The 19,334-nt window shown below is 43.2% G+C and overlaps 1 protein-coding gene across 3 annotated transcripts in view; it reads left to right on the top strand.

Annotated features, from left to right (window-relative positions):
• Positions 1 to 884: 884 nt before the first annotated feature.
• Positions 885 to 19,334, top strand: part of kcnip4a (potassium voltage-gated channel interacting protein 4a) — a 45,085-nt gene continuing 26,635 nt past the window's right edge. The window contains exon 1 of one of the 3 annotated variants that reach the window (XM_086058136.1): positions 885 to 1,043. In XM_086058136.1, coding sequence (XP_085914262.1) covers positions 980 to 1,043 — 64 coding nt within the window. In that variant the 5' untranslated portion in view covers positions 885 to 979. Of the gene's footprint in view, positions 1,044 to 3,290; positions 3,554 to 12,979; positions 13,290 to 19,334 lie in introns of those variants that run through there. The other 2 variants (XM_086058134.1, XM_086058135.1) reach the window with 2 other exon arrangements.

The raw sequence follows: 19,334 nt of genomic DNA, 5'->3' as shown, positions 1-19,334 counted from the left end.
GGAGGCCCCCCCGCTTCCGAACCCCAGGGTGAGCAACGTGTCTTCTAATTGCATCCCTGAGATGCTTTCTATCTGCGTTTTTTTTGTGGCAAGGGTTGTCCAAATGGACAGCTGACTAGACAGGTTGGGGCACATCCGCCACCTTCCAGATGATTTCAAGTTCATCATCATTATTAGCCTGTAATTGTTATCCTTGTAAACAAAACAAAAAAACTTTTGGTAAAAAGTGACATGTAGTCAGTACAAATGTAAAACTAAAATAAAGCTTATATACAAGCTGTTTATTTATTTATTTTTATCCACTCCACCATGTTCTTTTGAAGTAAAGAACATTTTTAAGTACTGGTACAGCTGAGTTTTATTCAACTTTTAAGTACATTTGCATTCAATCTTTAAGGACTGTTTGCTTGAGTATTATGCTGAGGACACTAAATATACAGCTTGAAATCTGAGGGACACGTGCACAAACTTTAAAACAAAACTGACTGGAATGATCACTTTTGTGAAGATGTTTAAAATTAGACAGAAAAGGCACTACTGTTGGAGGTATTTTTAGGAGAGAAGTAAGCTTTGTTGTTAAAAATGTGCTCTCTTCAAAACAGCATGACGCACTGTTTTAAATTATGTGCTCCTCTATATTTGGACTCAAAGTACAAGTTGTGTTAAATAAGATATTAAATGAGAACAAAGCGTGATGCTATTCAGTCTGCAACAACAAACGTGATGATACAATAATGACTCCTGCCATTAATATGACGATTCAAATCCAGAAAACGAGCATAATGGCCTACTGTACTTTGCTGTCTTCTAATTAGTGTTAATTGCTGTTGCGCATGCGCACCTCCTCGCCTCGCCGTTGTTACGCTCGCCCTCGATAAGGTGCCCGCGCACGCGCGCCCTCACACGACTTGAGGAGAGCAACTGGTGCCGCAGTCTGGCTCTTCGTTTGGAGTGTTTGTTTATTTCCCACCCTCGCAACATGGACACAAGACGGAGAGTGTTGACCATTTCTGCCCGCGTGGATGCTGCCGTCTCGTCTGCAGGTAGGACTGTGCTGTACTGTGGTGTCCTGGCAGTTGTGTCGCGTTTTTGTGCCCAAGTGTTGTTGATTTCTTGCGTCGCACCTCGTCAGGTAGCGAAAGAGATCGATTCAATCTCGCCCGACACATTTGTCAGTGATGTCAATGACTAGTAGCAAAATTCCACTTCAATGCACGTTTTCTCACGACCTCCAATGAATTCGGCATGGAGAAAAATACTTGAAAAATACATCAGAAAATGACATTCTTATTTTGCTCTTTTTGATGGTGTGTTTAAAATGTTTTTTTTCACGTGTTTGTCGGGCTGCTGCAACTTTTGCTTCTGTTTTTTTGGGGTCAAACTTTTTGTCGTATTGTGACGATGAGCAACGGTAGAGCTCCAGTGTCTCTTTTAGTTGGACTTTTCTCAGCATTTTAAGACTAACCTTGGCAACCGATTTAGTGGCTTGCAATTATTCTGGCTTGATTGTTTCCCCTTCACTTTTTAAAGGTGTATTTAAGCCTGGAGAAGTACACACTTCTCCATGATCTGGTCACTTCTATTTGTATTCAATTCCGAACATCCGGACATTTCTGATATTTCCGCAATGCAACGCTTCCTTTACACGGTAAACGGCTTATTGACCAGGGAGATTGTTATAATAGTCGAACATTTCATCACTTGAAAATTAAACTCCAAATAATCCCCACACATCAAATTACAACGACCCAAAGTTCAAAAGTCTTCAATGAGCGGAGAGCTTCCTTTCACCGAGTAACACCGCCATTTTGACTTCAAACATAAACTCTGAATTGTAAACTTCCGTTTGAATTCGTATTGCCGATACTTTCTAATCAAGTCATTAGTGAACGGATGGAACTTCCTTCTTTTTTTTGTGTTGTTGTGCTCTCGTTTTGCTTGGAATTTGGGCTCATGGAGGATAAGGCTGATTTATGGACGGACGTGAGCTTTTCGTCTCTTGGGCAGATTTTTATTTGTTTGTTGCCTTCGGGAGGCGTGGCGTGACGTTGCGTGCCCATCTGTCACGGGACTCGGGCCAGGAGATGGTGGCTGCCCGGTCGGGGAGGAAGGAGGAGGTTGTGGGTGCACACAACGAGCGGAAAGATGGCACAAGATGGTTGGAAGATGGGAGGTTGTTGCCATGGCGATGGCAGAACTTAATTCAGCTTAGGAGAGCCAATATAGCTTCATTTAGACTTCATTCCAACTTGGAATTGCTTGGAATGTCCAAGGGATAAAATAGCATTAAGAGTAAGAGTAAGTAACAAGCTACAAATGAATTTTATCAGTGGTTGAAAAAGCGGTACGCGGGCTCCCTCTAGTGGTATGCAAAATAATCACTGCCTAACTTCAGCTTTTGAGTGTATGTTGGTCGTCAGGTCATATTGCAGTGTTAAGTGATTTTTTTTTTTTAGGTGGTACTTGGCATAAAAAGAAGAAGTTTGAGAGCCCCTGTTGTCAATATTGTACATAAACATACATTACATGCATGGCTTTCATGAATGATTATAGTGTCGTAACAACATCGAGTGCACTCCGTCTTGTCTTCTTCAATGCTGCTGCTGCATTGCGACGGCTTTACTCTACAGGGCCACTTCCCCTGGTGCCTTAGCTAATTTTGGCCAGCGAGTCGGCGGACAAGGTCAGCGTGCGTGCGCGCGTTCACGAGATCCTCCACCCATCTTTGCAAGTGACCCGCCAACACCGATTTGAGAGAGGCAAGCATCCCGCACTTGCTGTTGAGCGCGGCCTAATGAGCGAGAGTTCCGCAAACAAGCGCACCTTGGGTCCTTTCGCGCTCTTCCCAGGCTCCCCCAGATTTCCTGTTCATCTCGCCGGGAGCAATTACGCCGTCTCCGTTATCAGCTTGCCGTCTATCACTGCACTCTAATTAACTGAGAAGGCGATGATGCGTTCATGGTCGTAAATTCCGTCGATGTGTGCGTGGTCCTCATTACGCTAAAAGCGAGCGCTTCTTCTTTGAATGGTAATAGGCGCCAAGTTGTATGTCGAGCTAATCCCGACCAACCCCCCCCACACACACACCCACACCCACACCCACACACACACACACACACACACACACACACACACACACACACACACACACACACACACACACACACACAGCGTGACGTTTTACTAAACACTGCTTTCATTTGGATCTCTCTCTCTCTCTCTCTCTCTCTCTCTCCCTCCCTCTCCCAGCATCTCCTTCCACACTCTATTTCTCGGCTCAGTAAAAGGAAAGCGCCCGTACGGATCACTTTTTACGGCAGCAGCATTTTAAGGTTTTTGTTTTACTGACGTATCGACAGGTCAGGGTCACTCGAATGGGAGTGGGCGTTGTCAGCTATCAGTCCTCACGCCGTTGAGCTCCGCGCCATGCGTACGCCGTCCGAAGAATGCCACGAGGTCGCGCCGGCCTTCCGTAAAGGCTTCTCCAGGAAAGTTGTGCTCAACTGCTGCCTGGTTCGCCGCATCCTCACCTGGGCCTCCCCGAAAGTCAAAGGTAGCTCGCTTCTGATGTGGCCTATAATGTGAGGTTCCCGGCATTGTTTTTGACATCACTGTAGCATCTGTGGCGTTGATTGTGTGTGTGTGCCTTTAGAAGTTGGGCTTGGCCTGTAGAGTCGTGCCCGTGGGAGTGAACGAATGAGGATGTACAGTTGCCTCTGTCCCTCTTTCCTAATATGGATTACTATCCATTCTAAATAGCAGTGGGAGGCTATATTGCATTGCTTGTTTACTCTATTGTGGTTGATGTGCATTTTATCTTTGTTTAGGAAGTGTGAAATGATCTCAAACTTTGGACATTCTCTTTAAAGCACTTTTGCATTTCCTGCTACAGTTGCAATCTGTAGAAATCTAATCACTAGGGGTGTGCCCAAAAAATCGATTCTCATAAGAATCGCGATTCTCATTTAGTACGATTCGGAATCGATTTTAAATGTCCCAAAATGGATTTTATTTAAATTATTTTATATTGCCTTGCTTTTGTCTGTGTGTGCCTTTATTTGGAGCGCTTTTCATGTTGTACCCGATTTGGCCACTTAGAGGCAGTGTGGTTCCACGCGGTCTGATGCACTGTTAAGTTGTAGCCACATCAGAGAGTAAAAGGAAAAAGTCACGATCAAGTTATTCCAATAAAAGTTGTTTTTTTTGCAGCGTGGAGCCGTTCTTTTGAGTGATAAGTGCCGCGAGTAGCGCGCTAATTAGCATTAGCGAGTCAGACTGGAGTAGAGCATTACAATTCCTTGCACATCTATAGATTGAAGCAAAAATCATTGTCAATCAAATCATTTTGAATAAAAAAATCGCCTGCAATCGAAAATCGATTCTGAATCGAATCGCAGGCCCAAAAAAATCAAAATCTAATCGTGAGACATTCAAAGATTCCCACCCCCTACGAATCACCATAAAATCCTGTGACATAGCAAATTATCAATGTTATATACTGCAAGTATGATTTAAAAAAATACAATCTTCAAATGTGGATGATTGTATACATTTGTGTTCAGAACAGCAATCAAATGTTTTCACTTTTGTGGATTGGCCCGAAGTGGAGTGGGCAGGGAGAAGTGGGAGCGGGGTTGTGATTTTGTGGTGGTGGGGAATGTCAAGTCCCACTGCTGAAGTATCGATCACACGCCTGAGAAGCCTCTTGGGGGGCGGGGGTGATTAATTATTATTATTTTTTTCACTTCTGACTCTTTCCTTCTATGAAAGATGGTTGCATCGGTGTCCTGATGAAATGAGAGTGTATTCCTGCTTATTTAGCATCACATGAGCCCTCGGCTTCTGCTTTCATCTTAACTCATTCACTGCCATTGACGGCTATAGATGTCAAAAATTATTTTGAACTATTTCCATTATATTTACCCCCCCCCCCCCACACACACACATACTTTTGTTAACAGGAGTAGGAAAACCTAGAAAAAAATGTATTGTACATTTAGAACACATATAAAATTTGTGATTACTAGTGAAGTCATGTGATTAATTACAATAAAAAAGTTTAATCTCCTGATGCCCCTAATTAAAAAAAAAGAAAGAAAAGATTATTAAAAATTAGGGGAGTCAGACAATTAATTTTTTTTAAGTGTTATTAAATTTAATATCTTATAAATGTACAATAAAAAAGAATTCTAGGTTGTCATACTCTTGTTAACAAAAGTGGGGGGAAAAAAATCTTAAACTAATAGAAATAGTATTAATATTGAATTTCGTCAATGGCAGTGAATGAGTTAATAGCTTAACATCTTTTTTGTGTTTTTAGCTGTATTGCACTTGGCTTGTGCTTTTTTGGGATGCCGTGTTAAGTGGCCATGGACAGAGCTCTCGGTTGTACCTGCAGGCTAACGACAACAACAACAACACCTGTTCTTGTCACGCATTATTAAGGAGGCGATATGCAAATTCGCTCCTTGTTTTTGCAAACGTTTAAAAATAGAACTCATGTTGTATTGATTTGTCAAGGGGGGAAGGGGAAACGTTTTGAGGTGTAGCAATGTGACAAGATTAGCCAAAATTGACACTCAAAAGTGCTGAGTCATGTTGGCCACTTCACAAAAAATCCCTTTGTAGTGATTAGGAATTTAATAGTGATAGGATTTTCCATGATTCGTCATTCCTGACCACCCAATCACTAGATGACGTCACTGATAGAGTTCCTTTCTTTTTGCGTGCGTGTGCGTGCTGTTGACCATTGATGTCCTTTAATTATTGTAGCAAGATTGTTCAACTCAAACTAAACAGGAGAGGAGATTGCTAAATAACAATTATGTACTGTATATTAAAAAAACAACAACATTGATTTGCAACGTGAGGATTATGGCTGCACTTTCTGCTTGCAGCCTGCAGAGGGCAGCAAAATACAAGGGGAATTTGCCTCGATGAGGCATCCGTGATGCAATGGACGCAATTACACTAAACGGTGATTGAAATGTTGGCTAATGGTGTTGATAATCATTATTTTATTTATTTTTTCTTACACTTTTGAGTACGAGTCAAACATGCAAATTGCCCCAAAAGCTTCGGCATCAGTAGTCCATTACGTTCCATGTCTTGAAAAAACATCCCTGCCGTGTAAATGTAAATTAATTTGATGGGCCCAGTTGGTGAAGAGTGCTGCTCAGTATAAGTGAGCTGGAAATGAGGCAATGATTGATGAGCGGCCTCCACGGAGAAAGGGTGCGAGGGAGGGAGGATGGGCTACGGCGCTGCGCTGTTGTCATTTACGTGATTCATGTGTTGGGGAAACAGTCGGTGAGGGATGATGGGAAAATGATGATCCCACTCCTCTGCATTAATCTTGTTCCGGAGACAAGAGGAAGAGGAGATGCGGCACTAAAACTTTGGTGATGATGATGATGATGATGATGATGATGATGATGATCATGATCACTAGGGGTGTGCCAAAAAATAGATTCTCATAAGAATACAATTTATTTTATACTGTCTTCCATTTGTGTGTGTGCCTTTATTGGGAGCGCTGTTCACATTGTACCCGATTTGGCCACTTAGGGGCAGTGTGGTTCCACGCGGTCTGATACACTGTTAAGTTGTAAGCCACATTAGAGAGTAGAAGGAAAAAGTCACGATCAAGTTATTCCAATAGAAGTTGTTTGTTTTTTTTGCAGCGTGTAGCCGTTCTTTTGAGTGATAAAAGTGCCGCGAGTAGCGCGCTAATTAGCATTAGCGAGCCAGACTGGAGTAGATCATTACGATTGCTTGAACATCTATAAATTGAAGCAACAATCAGCCAATCAAATCATTTCCAATCAAAAATGGCTCTTAATCGAAAATTGATTCCGAATCGAATCGCACACCCAAAAATCGTAATCCAATCGTGAGACATTTAAAGATTCCCACCCCTAATGATCACAGTGTCATCCTTCTATGTATGCTAGCAAACAGGTTGCATCTATTTGTAGCTAAAGGTTTTTTTTTTTTAATTTCCTTTTGTGTGTCAAATCTGTTCTGAAATTGCAATTTTCTTTTCGTTTTCCCTCCCGCTAATAAATTCAAGAGGAGCACTTTCCATCCAGCCTTTTTCTTTGTTGCTGCTAAACAAGGAATTAGCCGCTAACCGCCGGGGGATTAGTCTCGCTTCGCCGTTTGCAAAGTAGCCCGTTGAAAGACAATAGTGCTCCCTCGCCCGCCGGTTAGCCGAGCCTTTGCCCCGTAACCGAGCCGGCCGGCCGGCGCCGTTTGTGTCCGCGGGCGCGTCCTCCTCACTGCATTATTAAAGATGCGTTTGTCGACACGTGCGTTCCTTGATTGAGACATGCTTTCAACCCATTTGACTCTCCCCAACTATTTGTCAAGTAGATAAGGTCTGATTCCGGCAGGCTGCGTTTCGGATTTCCGATTATCACCGATTCATTTGTTGGGATGGAGACAGATGTCTGTTATGGCGAGCGGCGCCATAAGCATATTTGCGTAATAAAACAACAGATGTCGGCAGCCTGGACCGGAGCAAGAGTGAGCTCGCTTGATGTGCAGCAGGCCTTAAAGCGTTTATAGAAAAAAATAAAACATTTTCCCGCTATTCAGCAGCACTTCTCATAAAAAGGAAGCTCCCTCTGTCACTGTGAAGGTGTTCCCGCTGTCGCACTGCCGGTCCTTGACACGTCTCAGACAACGGGGTCATTATCGCACCTGCACAGTCGCGCGCGTTCTGCTTTGCTAATGGCGCCGCTCGCCCACTTGTCTCCCTCGGGGTTGTCAGCACGCCCTCTTCGACTTGACCCTGCGTCCGCGGAATTGGGTCAACAAGGCACGCCGGAAAGGACGGAAACGAGGTCACGGAGAAGAGCTTTTCAGCTTGGCAGGCACGCCGCGTATATGCGTTGTTATGACAGTGGTCTTAACATTGCCGGCACGTCTGGTCCTGAAGTGACTATTTTAAACAAAGCTCGCTCGCACTTGTAAGGAAACCACTCAGCCGGATCTGGAGGTTCGAGGGAAATGGCACCCACGTGATGCGTTTCCTCACCCTTGGCGGAGTGTTTACTGGCACTCCACTTGTGACGAATCTCTCAGTAATTACAACCCTCATCATCGTTTGCGTCGACGGGAGTTTCGACGGCTTGTCGGGCCTCCGGTTGGCGATGATGTCGAGTTGACGAAACATCACAAATGAAGCCCTTAACGCAAAATCAGCGTGAAAAAGGATTCTTCGCTTGCCGCTTCCGAGCATGTTGATGCTTCGCTAGCACCCGAGAGCCAAGCGCTGGCATCGTTTGGCTCTCTCGCTAAACAAAGCTGCAGAGCGGCGATTATTTTGCCGTGAGCAGCATCAGCGAGTGAAATATTGACGTTTCTGCGGACAGCGTTGTTGGCCCACATGTCAAGATCAATGTCCCAGAAAAAGCTCTTTTTCATCAATTCCCAGCAGGTAGAAATATAAATGAAAGATATCCTTCACAGAAAGACGGTTTAAATGTATTTTCAGGAGCAAATCGTAGTTATGGTAACCCTTTTGTTTTAGTTTTGGTAACAGCAAAAATAAGAGGCAGGGAAAGCTGAGCTCCGCCATGTTTGTTTACGGATTAGACGTGTGGATTGAGCAAGAGGCAATTAAACATCTGGTCCGTGATCTGATTAGTTTTGTATAGTAGGGGTGTTAGAAAAAATCTATTTGGCAATCTATCGTGATGTTACAGCACGCAATTTTCGAATCAAATCGATTTTTAAACATCCATTTTTTTACGGGAATATTCAACAAAAAGTCTTACTTAGGGTTAGGATTCACACATTAAGCATGGAAGAATGTTATATTAATGGCACATTAAGCCTTATTATTTTATTTCAGTGTTGTTCAAACATGAAACAGACTGAAACCTGTTTGTTAAATGCAGTGGCTCAGTTATAAGTCTGAAATAGTAATTTCTAAATGTGTGAAAAAAAAAAAAAAAAAATCGCAATAATCAATTTTTAGATTCGCATCGGGATTAATCGCAATTGAATCGAATCGTGACCTATGAATCGTGATACGAATCGAATCGCCAAGTACTAGGCAATTCACACCCCTACTGATGATGTTTTTCTAAATTTTTGGGGAAAAATCGCAATAATCAATTTTTAGATTTGCATCGGGATTAATCGGTATTGAATCGAATCGTGACCTATGAATCGTGTTATGAATCGAATCGCCAAGTACTAGGCAATTCACACCCCTACTGATGATGTTTTTCTAAATGTGAGTAAAAAATAATAATAATCGCAATAATCAATTTATAGATTCGTATCGGGATTAATCGATATCGAATCGTGACCTATGAATCGTGATACGAATCGAATCGCCAGGTACTAGGCAAGTCACACCCCTAATATCTAGTATTGACTTGCGCATTCCCAAACCCCAAATATTAACTTGGAAATATGTTTAAATGCATTTCCTCCACCTTGGCAGTTCCACGCTTTCCGTATATATCTAAATCTTGTGCCAATACTAAAAGCTATAAAAGGTGTCTTAAATAAGGCTATGAATAATTTGTATCATTGAATTCAATATACGCTGTCTCACACCACGGTCAACTGAGTCAGCACATATACCTTTTGTATTTTTAGACTTTTCAACATCAGCAAATTTGTTAAGAAAAGGATGATATCCCTATTTAGTCGTGACCTTTTCCCAAGCGTGCCCCTTTCTGCTCATTACCTCCCAGTGCGGCAAGAAAAGCGCTTAGCGCACACAAAGCGGGACAATAGATATTCATGTGAGGAGGCTTCTCATACGTTTTTCAGCCGAGCCCCCCAGGGAACGTTTGCGTTAACATCCGTACTCTCCGTGTCATCAGCAATTCATTACGCTCGTCGGGTATGGAGCTGCAGGCTCTTATCTTCAGCGACGCCCCTTCGCGAAAGCACCGAATTGGCCTTTATCACTTTTGCACAGGTCTCTTATCCACCTTCATCCACTTCTTCTCCTGTCACCGCTTCCGTGGTTAATACATGAAAAAGTGCTCCGTCCTCGGGCATCGACCGGCCATTGTTGTTCGGGAGCGATATCACTCGATGCCGCTTTTCTGTCCGCCGTCCCGGGCCCAAAGCTCGCACCTCACCGTGGAATACTTTCTCGCTTTGGATGCCAAGGAAACGTGATCAAAAAGTCATCATTCTGCTCACAGAATGTCCTGTTTGTTGATTTTTTTTTTTTTTAGTGCACGCTCCACCATAGAAGTGCTAATATTTGCAGTGTGCATCACAGCTTTTTAATCAATGCATGATTGACACTCAGAGACTTCAGCCCGAGTGCTGTGAAGACGCCCGATATGAGCACCTCCCTGAATCAGCTCAATTAACACTCCACGCTTGGTTTTGTAATGGCTTATTGCCCCCCCCGGGGTACAAACTCCAAGCAGCCAATCTACTATAAAAAACCTTCTCTAATTCACGAGAGTTAATAAATTTACAGCTGAAGCCGTTCCCAGCCTCAAGTGTTTCCTAAATTTAACCCTTTTGGATTTTGAACAGCTTCTTGGTGTCCGCAAAGCATCCGAGACAATTGGCGAAGAACTTTCCAAGTACAGCATGTTTTGTCCTCATTGCACACATATATGTGCAGCATCTCTGAAAATGTAAATAATTAGTTAGCACTTTTTTAAATGGGTCTATTATTGGCTATATGATCTTTCAAAATGGCCGATGCCAATATTTTGTCAAAATGCTGAATATCGGCGCCGATAATCGGCCCTGCCAATAATCGGTCTATCCTTAGTCAATACCCCGTGGCATTATGGCAAAACATGCTACTTTTGAAGTATTTAGCCTTCTAGTAGGTTCGAAAGTATTTGTAAATATCTTCATCAATCAGTTCCACATTTACGTAAATATATAATGTAGCTGGTATGGACAATTTTTCAAAAGTGGCCATAAAACAATAATCATAAAAAAAAAATACACTGTCAATTTTGTCATATGACACAGCATTACTATAGTATAGGGGTGTGAATTGCCTAGTACCTGGCGATTCGATTCGTATCACGATTCATAGGTCACGATTCGATACCGATTAATCCCGATACGGATCAAAAAATAGATTATTGCGAATTATTTATTTTTTTACTCAAATTTAGAAAATACTAATCAGTAAACTTGTACACTGTAAGATTTGTATGAAAATGTATTTCTGTATCTGAAAATTCTGGTTTATAACTGAGCCACTGCATTTAACAAACAGCTTGCAGTCTGTTTCATGTTTGAACAGCACTGAAATAAAATAATAAGGCTTAATGTGCCATTATTATAACATTCGTCCATGCTTAATGTGTGAATCCTAACCCTAAGTAAGACCTTTTGTTGAATATTCCCATAAAAAAATTGATGCTTAAAAATCGATTCGGCCGCATATCGAATCGATTCGAGAATTGTGTGCTGTAATATCGCGATATATTGCCGAATCGATTTTTTCTAGCACCCCTAATGTGTAGTGTTTTTGCATTGACCCCCATCCCCCCCTCCCTCCACACACACTCACAGTTCCCTCAAGCTTTCATATCACTTTGAGTAAACATATGTCTTTCCCCTGACTCTATAAGGACTTGGAATGTGGTGATTTGCTCCATATGTCACACTGACGTCCAAATGTTGCTTTAGACATTGTGTGTGGAGATGAAACCGTCCGAAAATTCAATATCAGGATTATAGTGACAATTTTTTTTTTTTGTATGACCCCAAAATGAATCACAACAAACCATGTGGCTGATCTCTTCTCTAATTGGCAACAAAAATGTACTGCTTGCTGTGTGATCAAGCGACATAAACACAAAATAACTTGATCAACTCGTAGCCGCCACTTTAAAAGTACGACTCAAACGTGTCAAACTGAAGACGTGTCGTTGAAGCCGTCCATCTAATCTGAGCATGTAACACCCACAATCTTCCTGTTAGCTGCCGATGCTATCGCTAATAACATGCTGCGTCAGATAGTACAAAAACGAGGCAGCAACAGAGCCGATTAGCAGATATGCTTGATGCGGTAATAAAGATAATTACAATTGGGACGAGCCCTGCCATGAATATTAATATTCCATTTCATTTCAAGATCCCGGATACAAGCGGCCGAAATGAGTTTCCTCCGCAGGGCATCCGGGCTCTCACTTCGAGATAGAGTGAGAAGCTCGGTCATCCGGGATTGACTCAGTGTCGAGCCGCTACTCCTCCGCATTGAGAGGAACCAGCTGAGGTGGCTCGGGCATCCGGTTCGGATGCCTCCTGGACGCCTCCCTGGAGAGGTGTTCCAGGCATGTCCCACCGGCGGGAGGCCTCGGGGACGACCCAGGACACCTTGGAGAGACTATGTCTCTCGGCTGGCTCGGGAACGCCTTGGGATCCCGTAGGAGGAGCCGGCTGAAGTGGCTGGGGAGAAGGAAGTCTGGGCTGGTCCTGACCCTGGATAAGCGGTAGATGATGGATGGATGGCATTTCATTTTACATTACCCTTATGAAGTTGAAAGACATGGATTTCAGATTTGTGAATGAAGTGAATTTATGACAAGCTATTGGAAATATGCGGGGGTTACTTCACTAATTGTTTGAAATCGCTGAACCATTTCATCTCGAATCGCTGGGGCTACGTTCCGTAATACAAGGTTATGGGAGTAAACTAAATGAAGCGCACCTACATGGGCAGGTGGAGCAGGTCAATGATTCACCTGCCTGGTTTCTGACAGTCAGCTGCCTCCCTTGTCAAGTTTCACTTTTTTTCTTCTTCCAAATGTCATCAGAAAAAGTGAATCGTCAAAAAAGTGAATATACTCGTAAAGTCGACTTTGACTTCGACTACACAGAGTAATGTGCTTTCCCTACCTCTCTATCAAAGTGTGCCTCGCATCTCCCCCCCCCCCCCCCCTCCTCCCGGCAGGGCCAATCAGGCCCCGCCTCCATAGCAACCGTCAGCAATGGTAAAACATCCACAGATGGTGCCGAGTGGAGTGAGAGACGCGCACACGACCAGATCAAGTGCGGCAGCGTGCGCTTGTGTCCGGGAGAAGACTTTTTTTTATTTTTACCCCCCTCCAGAAAGTCTGTCGCAGAGACGGATAGAGCCTTTACGCTGGAGCCGCTCACGAATGACCACCGCGCCGCGCTGACGCAGCCGGACCAGCAAACGGGACCTTGTTTGAAGGAGAAACGACTCCCGGTGGTGGCCAAGATGAGCTGCAGGAAAAGGTGCAAGCGGGAGGTTTTCAAGTTCGCCCAGTACCTGTTCAGACTCATCACTGGCTCGCTGAACACTGGTAAGACTCTTTGTGGGCCGCCATTGGGTGGTTCCATGAGAAAAGCGGATCTTTTGTCACTTGTGGCTGGCTTGTTCCCCGGATTACGGGAATTTTTTTTCCTCTGGCTTTAATTGAGTGTGGCTGTCAAGACAGTTGCTTGTGCCCTGGCTGCATGAGCGAGATAGCGCTCATCCCCCAGAGACGTGCTGCATGATGCTAATGAACTTGAGGGCGCTTCCAATCCAATACAAGCTGCCACTCTAAATTGCTTTTATATTCTTCAAGACCGCACGTTCCCGGCTAGCGAATAAATCGCCACACGCTTTTCTGTAGTCTTGTTAACTGTGGCAGAGTGAAGACAGCTGAGGCTTTCAAATCCAAACCAATAAAAACAGATTAGCAGGAGATGCCGAGATTGGAGGAATCCATCAATTTGCCCAATGGAGTTAGCCATTAGTCTCCATAGCTACCAGTGGGCCATTAAGTGCTTTTTAAGACGACACTTGTATTGATACCGATAACGCCATATGCTTCGGTGTCTGTTTGGGTGTAAAATATTTGATTAAAGTGACTAATGCCAACAAATAAATTGAGTGAAAATGTGTTTAACTCATTCACTGCCAATGACGACTATAAACGTCAAAATTTCATGCAAACTATTTCTATTAGTTTTTATGAAAACCTTTTTTTTTTTTTTTACATTTATAACAGATATAAAATTATCATGTGATTAATTACGATTAAACGCCCCTTATTTTTATTTATTTTTTTAGGCCTGTCAGGCGATTAATTTTTTTAATTGTAATTAATCACATGACTTTACTTAACTAACTAACGATTAATCACAAATGTTATATCTATTCTAAATTTTAAATATTTTTTTCCTAGCTTTTCATACTCTTGTGAGCAAAAGTGGAAAAAAAATGTGAAACTAATAGAAATAGTTTAAATGAATTTTTGACGTCCACGTAATTAATCACATGACTTCACTAGTTAACTAACGATTAATCACAAATGTTTTATCTGTTCTAAATTATATATTCTTTAAATTCTAGGTTTTCATACTCTTGTTAGCAAAAGTGGGAAATAATGTTAAACTAATGAATGAATTTTTGACGTCCATAGCCGTCAATGGCAGTGAATGAGTTAAAGTTGCTTTAATGCCACTAATTTTTTTTAACGTACGATTAATGACCGCCTTACTTGGAAAGCCTGTGCTAGGGGAATTCCAGCCGCAACACAGCAGACACGTCCACATCAAGATTTTTATAAATATTTTACAATTTAAAAAATGTGCAGAATTTCACAAGTTACTCCATGTTAAAGACTACAAGGCGCACCTGACTATAAGCCGCGCTAGCTAAATTTGGGGAATGCTACACATATAAGCCCGACTGTAAGCCGCAGGTCTTTTTAACTCATTCACTGCCATTGACGGCTATAGACGTCAAAAATTCATTTGAACTATTTATTAGTTTCACATTTTTTGACGTCTATAGTCGTCAATGGCAGTGAATGAGTTACTAGATAACACCCTAACTTTAACACCGTCATTTGAACACCCTAAATTGAACACCCTGACTCTAGCATCCTAACTTTAACACCCTAATAGGGTCCGCTGTTGGTATGCTCTCTAACGCGATGTCCAGGTCAGACTTCCATAGGAAGCGAATCGCAGACGTAAATGCTTCTATCTGATAACTGCAGCGTCAGCAGTTATTCAACATCTTAAGCGCACACGAGTCCTCATTATCTCCTCCATCATTTCCACACAGGCACTTTTACGTGACATTTCAATTCCCGTTCATTAACACGCCGATAAAGGTGATAAAGCCTTTTTCCTCGTCAGCTTCTGGAAATGCTTCTCAGGCGCACGATTCGGCGTCCGGATCCGACGCCTCATTCCGTCATCGCAGTCCGGCGTCTGAGTTCTGCACTGTATTATACAGGAGAGGTCCTGCCTCTGACATAAGGGGGCCCCCCCTTCTTTGTTTGTCTCTCTTTGGTTTCCTGACAGATCAGGTCATGTTCCACTTGCCCCCGTGCCGACTGTACGGTAAACACTGAATATTTGATACCTCCATGCACGCGGGCTGCATAAGGACGTGTCTGTCCTGGCTTTTGGGATTCACCCGATTGCGATGGTGCAAGACGATCCGGTCTCGGGTCGTGCCACGCAAAGGACGAAAGACGGTAGACAGAGACAGGTGTGGAAAGATCCCGTTTCATTAATCATCATGTGTGAGTATGTGTGAATAATTAGCAAATGATGGGCTTGTCAAAGAGATGTCACCCTCACAGTTGAAGTGATTAATGCTCCAAACTATGTCATTCTGATATGATAGTGTGGGGTACTTACTTACTTACTTACTTACTTACTTACTTAAGAGGACCTACCTCTCATTTTCTGTCACTTACTCTAAAATCCCTTTGAGGCCCAATCAGACTGCACCGCAACACGAGACAATGTCCTTTCCGCGCATGGTTAGCCGGCAATTACTGAGCAGGCTTCCTAAGAACAAACAGGGAATCAATACACCCTTCAGGTGTCAGAATCCTCTCGGGAGCTCTGATACCTTTCAAGAAATCCCAGATGTTGCAGGTTCCTGAACTGAGCCTTCAGAATCTGTCATTTTCTGCTGACGGGTGAGGAGTGACAGCTCGCAAATGGTTTTCATGTCCCGTTTATTGGCCGCTCATGGGGTGAATTCTTGACAGATCAATCTTGGAGCGCTTTTATCACAAAATGGCAAACTGCTCAAAAAGTCCTTTTGACACACGTGGGGCTGAGGGAAGTGGAAGACCGACCACCTTTTCGTCTCATCTTGCGGATCTGTAGAAATGTGAATGAATGCAAATTTCAAGGAAAACTATCCATTTTTAGTGTCACAAAAGCACCTCTGCATGACCTTTACTTTTACAGTAACATACTCCAGAGGTCAATTGTAGAAAATAGACTCCCTCTGGTTTGTTGTGTGATGAAATGTAACCGCTGCCCAAGGACACGGCGGCCCCGGCGGGCCCCGGCGGCCCCGGCCCCGGCCACACCCACTCCTCTCCTCTCCTCTCGTCCATGAACTGGCCCACACCTCAGTTATAAACTGGCGCAATCGCTCATTCTCCCCCGGGCTCGTTTGTCATGGGCGACCGTGCAGAAAATCACTCGCATCACGTTACACGTTGGCTAAATCTGTGCAACCGGCAGGCCGCTACAAATGACAGCAGGAAAGTGACTCAACACTCACTTAAGTTGGAAATCACGTTGTACCTTGGAAATGCCAATACTGTAATTGGGCTGTGTCCAAGCAAGTAACTTGTTCATTTTGTGAGAATGAGATGATGTTTCTGATGCCACGCAGTACCACAATAGCGGTTAAAATTCCCCCAACTAGTAACGCTGGTTAGGTAATCACAGTTTTTACAATGTCAGAGATTTTCAAGCTGGAGGTTGCCCCAAATTAGGTGGAGGTGGCGTCCAGCAATTCCACATGCAGATTACCATTCGATGAGGAGTTGATATATGATTTCAAATCTTTCCCTCTGTTTCCCAGCATTGTCTGCGCGCCGCTGAGCGCACTGAGAATTCAATTTAAATGCAAAGCAACATGGGTCGGGCTGGTTATTTGCCTCGCTTGCGGCCGCGCTTGTACCCCAACTTGGACGCTAAGGTGGGGGCGTCGTCACACGGGACGCACTGTTGCCTCCGATACGTTAGGGTTGCACGGTTGCACCTAATGAGGATGGATTGCCATTTTCTGGGTGGCCTCTTTTTGGGTTCTTTTTTTCTGCCCCTTTGCAGAGCACATTACAAGAAGTAGATGTTTTTACCACTGATGCCAGCTCAACCTTTTGTTGTTAAAGAAATTACAATTTATCCCATGAGTTGTTCTGTTTTTCTTTTCTTTTTTTAAGTACCTACTTTTCTTCCATTGTTTTGTGATTGATATGTTCTTTTATTTTTAATTTTTTTTCACCATCAAGTGACATCTCAACGTACTTTTTAATATTGCTTGGTGAAGCAAAGGTGGCAAATCAAGGTCCAGAAAGTAAAATACCCTGCCACAGTTTGGCTTTAGCCCCAGGTGCTAGCTAGCTAGCAACCCGGGTGTGCTCGTTTACCTGCTAGGGAGTGATAAAGTACACAGTATTTTTGTACTCTTTTACATGTTCCAATAGTTGAGATTCTGGTGAAGAGGTTCCTTGCAAGGTTTATTCAGAAATTTCTGATAACACAATTGAAGTCATCCAAGCAGTGATCCGTCCCAAATGTGTGTCCCAAACTCGAGCACACGGCACATTTATTGAAAAACAGTGTTCACAGGAAATTGCCTCTCCCCTCCCTCATCAAGTTCCCGTAGGTGCAAAATCAGATTAGACTTCGACAGCAGTATCCCAGCTCGTCCTTGGACTTTCATTGACCGAACAGAACGTTCTCAAAACTCTACTTCCTTAGATAATAAAAAATACATTTATTAATTTTCTCTTTTCCAGTAAAGAGGGAAAGATAAGAAAACAATCAAAAACATTATTCATCGAGTTATATTAAGTTAACATAATTACACCTACATCTACACAGTTATAACTAAATTCAAAACAGTTAAAATATAAAGTAAAACAGTAAAAATGTTAACAATGTTAACAGGAGCTAGCTAGCTAGCTAGTTAGTACAAAGGGCTAAAGCCAAACTGTGGCAGGGTTTTTTCTGAACCTGGATTTACCACCTCTGTTTTTAAGGACGTCCTCACTGATCATGAGGAAGTGACCTGTGCGGACAGGAAGTGGCCGGTGGTTTTCAGGCTGCCGCGGTTTGTCTGCATCTCCAACAGCCGCAGGATTCTCGCCCCCTAATGCAATTTCATATGGCCTAAAGGACGCCAAAAGAAAGCAAATAACTGTAATTGCAGATTTGCTGGAGTAAATAGAGCAGAGCGGGCCGAGAAGCCGCAGCAGTCAATAGACACAGTCAAAACAATGTTTGCTTTGCACATTATGGTTCTCAGTGGGATGTGTTTGAGTGCCCACAAAACTATTCCCAGGGCTTGTCCTCGTGCTGGACAAGCCAATGATTTGTCCGCGCCAAAACGAAGCTCTAAAAATAATTCAAAACAACATCCGGAAAGCCACTTCCCTCAGCAACATTGAATCTTTTTTTTCCCCCTGTATTAAAGCCGTTAATTAAGTTTCTGCAAAGCAATTTTTTTCCGCGGAGGATTAATGCATTGAAAAGCATGGTTGGTGCTCAGCAGGCAATTGTTGGCGCATGAACGGAGATGAAGTGTGCTGTGAATTAGCGTCACGTGACTGGTGGCGTGAAGCAACGAGATGCTTCAGATCTGCCCCCTCCCCAAGCCCCGAGGTACGCGCCTAATGGCCGACCCCGTGATGTCACTGCCTGGAGCCACCGAGGCGGCCGGGCTCAGACTCGGGGCTGCTCGTTCCTCAGCGAAATATGACTTCATGTCGAGGCTGTCGTAAAAAAATAAAATAAAGGTAATTATTTGGAAACAGTTCTTTATCTGCTGTAAATGTACTTCCAGATGACCCAATGTGAATCATTTATGATGAAGTTACCACACAGGAGTCTTGTGAAAAGGTGGCAACCACTTGACAGAATTCAGATGTGAGCAATGTAACCAGTCAGGCCCGCAAATTCGGCCTATTTTTGTCGCAGGGCTAAATGAAATTCATTGATTTTGCTCTGTGACGCCGCAGTTTGACCGTGAAATGGGTTTTTACCGTGAGGCAGACGTTAACCCTTTCTGGAGTAAACACAGACGCCGGGTGGCTATTGCAAACCAAGTGTTTTTGCCGGAAGATGGAAAAGACTTACGTGCCATTTGTTGTTTGCTGTTCAAATTGCTCGTAATAGTTTTATCCATCCATGCAGATTTTTCACTATCGCGTGATTTTTGTGGTGATAATTTCCCCCCACAATGCAGACTCGAGTAACAATAAGTACGGGGCCTTAAATGTCCAAACTCAAAAAAATAATCTCAGATGTATAAAAATTAGAGCTATGATTTAAGGTTATTGATGTTCGATGCCACTTTTCTTTTAAGACCA

This window comes from Leptonotus elevatus, chromosome 17 (genome assembly GCF_054856555.1).
Source record: "Leptonotus elevatus isolate MCC_2025b chromosome 17, RoL_Lele_1.0, whole genome shotgun sequence".
In the NCBI taxonomy this organism is placed as follows: domain Eukaryota; kingdom Metazoa; phylum Chordata; class Actinopteri; order Syngnathiformes; family Syngnathidae; genus Leptonotus; species Leptonotus elevatus.
Note: the sequence above shows the minus strand (reverse complement) of the source record. Positions and strands in the feature narration are given on the sequence as shown.